The following is a 10000-nucleotide window of genomic DNA, read 5'->3' on the forward strand; positions in this document are numbered from 1 at the left end:
CAGACAGACAGGTACAGACAGGCAGGTACAGACAGACAGGTACAGACAGGCAGGTACAGACAGACAGGTACAGACAGGCAGGTACAGACAGACAGGTACAGACAGGCAGGTACAGACAGAGAGGTACAGACAGACAGGTACAGACAGACAGGTACAGACAGGCAGGTACAGACAGAGAGGTACAGACAGAGAGGTACAGACAGAGAGGTACAGACAGGCAGGTACAGACAGAGAGGTACAGACAGACAGGTACAGACAGACAGACAGACAGGTACAGACAGGCAGGTACAGACAGACAGAGAGGTACAGACAGAGAGGTACAGACAGAGAGGTACAGACAGAGAGGTACAGACAGAGAGGTACAGACAGGCAGGTACAGACAGGCAGGTACAGACAGACAGGTACAGACAGGCAGGTACAGACAGACAGGTACAGACAGGCAGGTACAGACAGACAGGTACAGACAGACAGGTACAGACAGGCAGGTACAGACAGAGAGGTACAGACAGAGAGGTACAGACAGACAGGTACAGACACTGCTAAAATATACATCTCTGTGCTGCTTGTCACTTACTCACAATGAATGTGTGTGTGTGTGTGTGTGTTTGTGTGTGTGTGTGTGTTACAGGCCGAGCTGACCTGGGGCAGGACTCGGGGCAGATGCAGGTGGGTCAGCAGGTGAGGTACTCATTGGTCCCGGGGCTTTTCTGGAGATCAAGCATCGTCTTGGAGCAGTCACAGTTCCTTAAATTCAACATCTCCATCCAGAAGAATGCTCTGATAGGAATATATGGGAGGAAAGGACTCCCACCCTCACACACACAGGTAACACACACATACACACACACACACACACACACACACACACACACACACACACACACACACACACACAGGTAACACACACATACACACACACACACACACACACACAGGTAACACACGCACACAAACACACACACAGGTAACACACACACACTCACACACACAGGTAACACACACATACACACACACACACACACACACACACACAGGTAACACACACATACACACACACACAGGTAACACACACACACACACAGGTAACACACACACACACACAGGTAACACACACACACACACACACACACAGGTAACACACGCATACAAACACACACACAGGTAACACACACACACTCACACACACAGGTAACACACACATACACACACACACACACACACACACAGGTAACACACACATACACACACACACACACACACACAGGTAACACACACATACACACACACACACACACACACACACACAGGTAACACACGCACACAAACACACACACAGGTAACACACACACACTCACACACACAGGTAACACACACATACACACACACACACACACACACACACAGGTAACACACACATACACACACACACACACACACACACACACACACAGGTAACACACACATACACACACACACACACACACACAGGTAACACACGCACACAAACACACACACAGGTAACACACACACACTCACACACACAGGTAACACACACATACACACACACACACACACACACAGGTAACACACACATACACACACACAGGTAACACACACACACACACACAGGTAACACACACACACACACAGGTAACACACACACACACACACACACACACAGGTAACACACGCACACAAACACACACACAGGTAACACACACACACTCACACACACAGGTAACACACACATACACACACACACACACACACACAGGTAACACACACATACACACACACACACACACACACACACACAGGTAACACACACACACACACACACACACAGGTAACACACGCACACAAACACACACACAGGTAACGCACACACACTCACACACACAGGTAACACACACATACACACACACACACACACACACACACACACAGGTAACACACACATACACACACACACACAGGTAACACACACACACACACACACACACAGGTAACACACACACACACAGGTAACACACACACACACACACACAAAGGTAACACACACACACACACACACAGGTAACACACACACACACACACACACAGGTAACACACACACACACAGGTAACACACACACACACACACAGGTAACACACACACACACACACAAAGGTAACACACACACACACACACAGGTAACACACACACACACACACACACAGGTAACACACACACACACAGGTAACACACACACACACACACAGGTAACACACACACACACACACACACAAAGGTAACACACACACACACTAACATAACCTTCATGTACATTAGCATGAAACACTTTCCTTTTCCTTGATGATGATGTTATTAATCAGAAACAGAAGCAATTAATAATTTGGCTTTGACTCTTTCTGTGAGGCGTTTGGCAGCTTCTGTTAAATGCACTTCTACATTCCTGATATTATTTTACTGGATTAAATCAAGTCCAACAAATTCATTCACTAACTAATTTACTAAATGACTTGCCACAAAGAATAGCATTAAATCCAGGATAACACACACACACACACACACACACACACACAGGGCTGTTACACAATGTTCTGATGTTTCATGAATGATTTCTCTCACACACTCGACAGGCTGAAAGTGTGTGAACTCTGCTGTGTATTTCAGTACGACTTTGTGGAGCTGCTCGACGGCAGCCGTCTGATTTCCCGTGATGTGGAGGTCAGGGACGGGATGGAGAGCCCGGTCAGCATTCACTGTGCTGGATTTATTCAGTATCTTCATGTTGGGGTTTGGCATCTGGCTTTCTATAACGATGGACAGAATCTGGAGCCTGTTTCATACAACACTACGGTTCTGGGTGAGTGCTGAGGAGATGTGGCTGTGATTCTGGAGCTGAATGTGGATATGAATAACATCGTCTTTATTTTCTCTTAACTCTTTTATCACATCTTTCCTTGTTTGTTCGTCTTGTTTGTTTCTGCTTTTTACTCCTCTTCCTCCTCGTCTGCTTTGTTGATGATGATGATGATTATGATGATGATGATGATGATGATGATGATGATGATGATGATGATGATGATGATTAATAGCTATTCCTCACTCCACATCTGGATTAAAACATCTCTTGCCTCAGAATTATAGATCAAAAACCATATTTACTGAAATATTTAGAGAAAAAACTAAAAACCCACTATTTTAGGAAACTTATTAGACCTATATTTGTTTTCTGTTGTCCTGATTGCTCGACAGCTGAAGTGAGATGGTGCCACAGGGGCTCGTGATGAGGAGAATAAGACACTCAGAGCTGCTGCCAATCGATAAACTTGTGGGGAAACAGATGCTCTTTTTGCCTCCGGCTGTTCTGCACCTAATAATATAAAACATATCGATGCTCAAGTTTACCAAACTCTATAATTCCTACTGTGAAAATCTAGATCTGTCTCCATACAGCTGTTAGTGGACATGATGTTTTATTGGTCTGATGAAGACTTTCATGGTTTTCTGTCCATCATACAAACTGCTTACAGTCTCCTGCTTTGTGAAACACTGCAACGATGCTGGACTCTCAAATCATAGAGAGAGAGTAAAGAGAGAGAATAAAGAGAGAGAATAAAGAGAGAGAATAAAGAGAGACTGCTGAGGGGACGAGTGTTTAGAGCTGAGAGAACACAACACACTACAGGAAGTCACTCACTTCATCAACATTAGACGTAACCAAAAATGGGAAAAAGTGTCATGTGTTATTTAATATGTAATAAACTGTGATGGTCAGTCAGTTTTGTGAGAGGAATAAAACACTGAGGGATGTAAGAGGATGTAAGAGGATGTAAGAGGATGTTAGAGGATGTAAGAGGATGTAAGAGGATGTAAGAGGATGTTAGAGGAAAATCATCAGCTCCAGACTGTCATTATTAGTTTATGAAAAGTGCAGGAGTGAAATCTGCCAGTGATGATGTAAATCATCTGTTATTCCTGATCCTCATTCATCCTCATTTCAAATCCTCATTAATCCTCATTCCTGATCCTCATTAATGCTCATCCCTGATGATCATTAAGATTAATCCTCATTCCTGATCCTCATTAATCTTAATCCTCATCCCAGATGATCATTAATCCTCATCCCTGATCCTCATTACTCATCCTCATTAATCCTCATCCCTGATCCTCATTAATCTTAATCCTCATCCCCGATGATCATTAATCCTCATCCCTGATCCTCATTCCTCATCATTAATCCTCATTCCTGATCCTCATTCCTAACTCGCTCTCTCCATTTCCCATCTCCAGATTCACTAACCGAGTGTCCTCATAACTGTTATGGAAACGGAGAGTGTGTATCCGGCTCCTGTCGCTGTTTCCCAGGATTCCTCGGGCCGCACTGCTCTCAGGGTGAGACGACATGATCTACAGTCAGAGTTTATGAACAAGATTTGTTTAATTTCTCGTTAAATTCTGACCCGTGTTCAGACGGCGTGTTCAGGAGCTCCTGTTGAGCCGCCAAATGATGATTATCCATTTTAATCAAAGTAATTAAGCAATTTCTCGGTACGCAAAAAGAAATAGGTAATAAATCTTTTTCTGAGATTTTATATCTTACTGATGTTCTGTTCATTTACTGGCAGATTTATTAACTGACCTGCAGGATATAATGTTATATTTATAAATATATTATATACCAAGACACTCGGGAGGGTTTTGACATTTTATCCCAAAAAGTACACTGAATAAACATTATGATGATGATGATGATGATGATGATGATGATGATGATGATGATTATTAAATAACATTTGTGGCCATTGGGTTTGTTCACACAACAGAATAAAATAATTATAATATATAAAAAGATATTTCTGATATGTAAATTAGTGCATATTAAATAACCCTCACCTTTATTAGTGCATATTTTTATTAACTTATAACTGGCGACGGTTCACTTTGATCCACACAAAGAGAAAGAGAAATGTTTTGCTGTAGACTTTGACATCGAGTTTGAGAAACCTTTCTTATTGACTGTACAGAATCGTCTGAAGGACACTTTCACCTGTCGACTTTATTGTTATGCAGTAAATGAAGTTATTTGAAGTTATTTGAAGTTATTTGCCACAACAGATTATCTTCATCATAACATGACACACAGTGGAGTCCAGGCCAAAGCCCAGTCTGTGTACATTAACACCATGTCACCCAGCCGATAAATGGAGTAATTACCTGTGTTTCAGAGCATCGTCTGACTTTTAAATCGATCCAACACGGACGTTGAGATTCTGGATTCTCATCGGTTTATATCAATGTTCTCAATCATGTTCTAATAAATTGTTGTTGCGATGTTTCTCAGCTGCCTGCCCTGTATTGTGCAGTGGTAATGGAGATTACAGCAGGGGGCGCTGTCACTGCTACAGCGGCTGGAAGGGGACGGAGTGCGACGTCCCCATGGCTCAGTGTGTGGACGCTCAGTGTTCGGGTCACGGCGTGTGTGTGTCTGGGGTGTGTGTGTGTAACCGTGGATATAAAGGAGACAACTGTGACGTGGGTGAGTGAATATTTTCTTCAGCTTTTTTTCAATCACTCTGGTGTTCAGAACAATAAAAGACTTTGATTTCAGTCCAACTTTAAACTCGGACCGTGTGACGTCTCCGTTGTAGGACGAAGTTGTAGCTCAGAACAAAGGAGTCTCAGGATTTCACAGATCTATAAAGTGTAAAACGAAGTCCTTCGCCTCCGAGACACGACATTCCTCAGTATTGAACAGAAACAAGACTTTTATTGAGTCTCAGTCTTCAGCATGAAGGATCACAGAGGAACAAGGAAGAGTCTCTAAATCAGAGGTCAGACCTGATCTCATTGTGTCTGAAGGTGAATTATTCACTCACTCAATAACACACGACTCCACTGAACCCAACACTGTCCGACCTGCGCAGAGAGGAGACCAGGATCGATACACTCGATCGGAGGAGAGAAAGAACAAAGGATAAAAGTACAAGCAGGAAATAAAGGACTAGAATAGTAAAAGAAGACGAAGAAGAAGAAGAAGAAGAAGAAGAAGAAGAAGAAGAAGAAGAAGAAGAAGAAGAGCAGGACCGCGCTCAGGGACGTTGTTAATGTGAAAACACAATAAAGAGATTTTACATTGTACATAAAATTCAATTTAGCAACATTCTAAAATTTCACAATTCACATACACACTGACACACACACACACACACACACACACACTCACACACTCACACACACAAACACACACACTCACACACACACAAACACACACAAGCAAACACACACACACACACATACACACAAACACACACACACAAAGACACACTCACACACACACACAAACACACACACACACAAACACACACTCACAAACACACACACACACACACACTTCTGTAATAATAGCCAGACATGAATATTTGAGTCCATTGTATTTATGTTTATTTGAGTTTAATTTATTTGACTTCAATAGATTTATCTTCAGCTCTGTTTTAGAAGCCTTCAAGTCTTCAGCTGAACCTCTGAGACTCTGAGTGAAGTGATGAAGCTTCAAACACAAGCTCTTGTTCTGTTCAGTTCTTTTATTTTTGTTCTTCTCTCTTTGCCACGTTCCTTAATCCACATTTGGTTGTTGGTGTCTGATGAAGAGGATGTTCTTTAATTAACAGCTGTTATGATGAACAGACGCCTGCAGGCCTCCGCAGGAGAAAGGTTAATGAGGCCAAGTGAATGTCTTCATCCAGTAGAAGCTCTCCTGGGGCTGTGGATGGAGACGAGTCTGGACACGAAACCTTCTACACCTCACATTTAAAAACAAATTATTTCTTGTGTCTTCATCTTCAAGTATTTAATGACTAAGCAGCAGGTTGCTGATGTCACTGAGCTGTGTTTAAGTTTATGAAGTAAAATCTCCTCTAATTTATTATTGCAGATGTTGTGATTTCAGCATCAATGAAGAAACTGTATCTATTGTGGTTCTGATCCACAGATGTCAAGGGGAACATCTCTCTCTCTCTCTCTCTCTCTCTCTCTCTCTCTCTATCTCTCTCTCTATCTCTCTCTCTGTCTCTCTATCTCTATCTCTGTCTCTCTCTCTCTCTCACTCTCTCTCTCTCTCTCTCTCTGTCTCTCTCTCTGTCTCTCTGTCTGTCTGTCTCTCTCTCTCTCTCTCCCTCTCTCTCTCTCTCTCTCTCTCCCTCTCTCTCTCTCTCTCTCTCTCTCTCTCTCTCTCTCTCTCTCTCTCTCTCTCTCCCTCTCTCTCTCTCTCTCTCTCTGTCTCTCTCTCTCTCTCTCTCTCTCTGCAGTGGAATGTTTGGACCCGTCCTGTTCAGATCACGGTTCTTGTCTTCAGGGTCGGTGTCACTGTTTTCCTGACTGGACCGGGTCCAGGTGTGAGTCTCAGGTGTCTCTGTGTCCTGAACATTGCTCCACTGGAGGACATTTTGAGAACAAGGCGTGTGAGTGTGAGCCCAACTGGACCGGACCGAACTGCTCCACTGGTGAGAGTTTAGACCTTTTAAATTTAAAAGAATAACAGATCATTTGGAATTAAAATAGGAGATGATGGACACGGTCAATATCTTTATGGTGGAGAAAACCTCACACTCTAATCACGTCTAATCTGATCAGTTATGTCCAATCCGATGTCACTTCCGGACGAGGTATATTTAATTATTTATTTATCTTATTATTTAATTTGAAATAAAAGGATTCTTTTAGCACTCAGGCTGTGTGCTGTGGGACTCCTGCTGCAAAGCCACTGGGATCTTTGTCTCTTCATTACCTCCATCTCAATTAAATAAACTTTAATTAATGTACGTGCTGCGGATCGACCCGCCTCCTGCTGAGACCTGGAAGTGTGAAAAGCAGATAAACACCTTGCTGCTAATGAAACATTGATTATGTTGACTAATGTAGAAAAGAGGCCTTCCTGTTAAAAGAATAGATTGAATGATTTGCTCTTGTTTTCTCAGCAGTTTTAATATTCCACAGCGCAGCTCGGAGCTTTCAGGAGCTCACAATCGAAAGAAAAACCTGCTGGAAGAGAATGTAAAGACTCCTGATACATTAGGGGTCATTAACTTAATTCTCTTCCATTCAGCTTGTTGTTCGTGTCTGAAATTGCTCCCATTTGTATTTTTGTTTCAAAATCTCCATCTCAGCTGAAAAGCAGGAGGAAAATGAGTCAGTGAGTCGTTTGTACTGCGTGTTCTCTGCTTCCGCAGCTTCTGTATAAAGAACAGACTGATTGCTGAGAGGGTCGTAGTATTTAAAATCTTCTGGAGGGTCGTTAAGAGGTAAAGCGGTGAAAATGTAATCCTGGGTTGAATTAAAGGTGAAAACATCCAGGAGAAAAGAAGGATAAGATAATAATAATAATAATAATAATAATAATAATAATAATAATAATAATAATAATAATAATAAGATAATAATAATAATAATAATAATAAGATCATAATAAGATAATAAGATAATAATAAGATAATAATAAGATAATAAGATCATAATAAGATAATAATAATAATAATAAGATAATAATAAGATAATAAGATAATAATAAGATAATAAGATCATAATAAGATAATAATAATAATAATAAGATAATAAGATAATAATAAGATAATAAGATCATAATAAGATAATAAGATCATAATAAGATAATAAGACTTCCTGTTCACTCGTATCTGATGTTCTACACTAAAATCCTGAAACAAGCTGAATTTATTACTCAGTGAAATAAAGTTGTGTGTTTGTGATGTCAGAGTTGTGCGCTGCAGACTGCGGGTCGCACGGTGTGTGCGTCGGTGGTGTGTGTCGCTGTACAGACGGCTGGTCAGGGGTTCGGTGTGAACAGGAGGAGTGTAAACTGCACTGTGGGGAACATGGTGTGTGTCGTGAAGGTCAGTGTGTGTGTCATCAAGGCTGGACAGGAGAACACTGTAACATTGGTGAGTCCAACACACACACACACACACACACACACACACACACACACACACAGATACACACAGATACACACAGATACACACAGATACACATACACACACAGATACAGACACACATTCACTCACACACACACACACAGATACACATACACACAAATATACACACACACACACAGATACACACACACACAGATAAACACACATACACACAGATACACACACACACAGATACACACACACACAGAGACAGACACAAACAGATACGCACACACACAGAGACAGACACACACAGATACACACACAGATACACACACACATTCACTCACACACACACACACACAGATAGACATAAACACACACACAGACACACACATACACACACACACACACACACAGACAGACACACACAGATACACACACACACTCACTCACACACACTCACTCACACACACACACACACACACACACACACACACACACACACACTCACTCACACACAAATACTATGTGAACTTCGTACCTGTGCTGAGTTCGGTGTGTGGGCGGAGCCAGAAACAGTACTGCTCACTGATTAGCCAGAAATAAATATTTAAATTAAAGCCGTTTTTTCTAGAGACTGTAATGTTGTGTATAACGTCACAGAACAGGAACGAATTTAAAATGGAATGTTTTCACACATTTTTATTGATTTCTACTGAATTCGATTCAAAATAAAACACAAAGCTTCACTTTAGATGTTCAGTGTTTAGAATGTAGTTTATAATAAAGATCTAAAACTGAGGTTCTGCTGTAGAAAAAATACAAAATAAACATGTGCAAAAGTCGCTCTTTTTACGTTAAGATAAAGTAATGGCACCCCTCGCTATCTTTGATTTATTTACATTTTATTAATCAAATCGATGATCAGCAGGAAACCACAGAAACTTCTAAAATGTCAACATAAAAGGAAATTAATATTTTGGATTTAATTTATCACACAGAGAAACACTGAATTTAAAAAAACAACAACAAAAAAAACAATTATTAAATAATCAGAACTTTT

The 10000-nt window shown here is 41.2% G+C and overlaps 1 protein-coding gene across 2 annotated transcripts in view; it reads left to right on the top strand.

Annotated features, from left to right (window-relative positions):
* The window catches only part of si:dkey-237h12.3 (teneurin-3), a 103693-nt gene that overhangs the window by 60005 nt on the left and 33688 nt on the right, over positions 1–10000 (top strand). For both annotated transcript variants that reach the window (XM_060884673.1, XM_060884674.1), the window contains exons 7-12: positions 629–825; positions 2678–2870; positions 4301–4402; positions 5352–5546; positions 7315–7509; positions 8776–8961. In XM_060884673.1, the coding sequence (XP_060740656.1) occupies positions 629–825; positions 2678–2870; positions 4301–4402; positions 5352–5546; positions 7315–7509; positions 8776–8961 (1068 nt within the window). The remainder of the gene's footprint in view (positions 1–628; positions 826–2677; positions 2871–4300; positions 4403–5351; positions 5547–7314; positions 7510–8775; positions 8962–10000) is intronic.

The sequence above is a fragment of the Tachysurus vachellii genome, chromosome 13 (genome assembly GCF_030014155.1).
Source record: "Tachysurus vachellii isolate PV-2020 chromosome 13, HZAU_Pvac_v1, whole genome shotgun sequence".
NCBI lineage: Eukaryota > Metazoa > Chordata > Actinopteri > Siluriformes > Bagridae > Tachysurus > Tachysurus vachellii.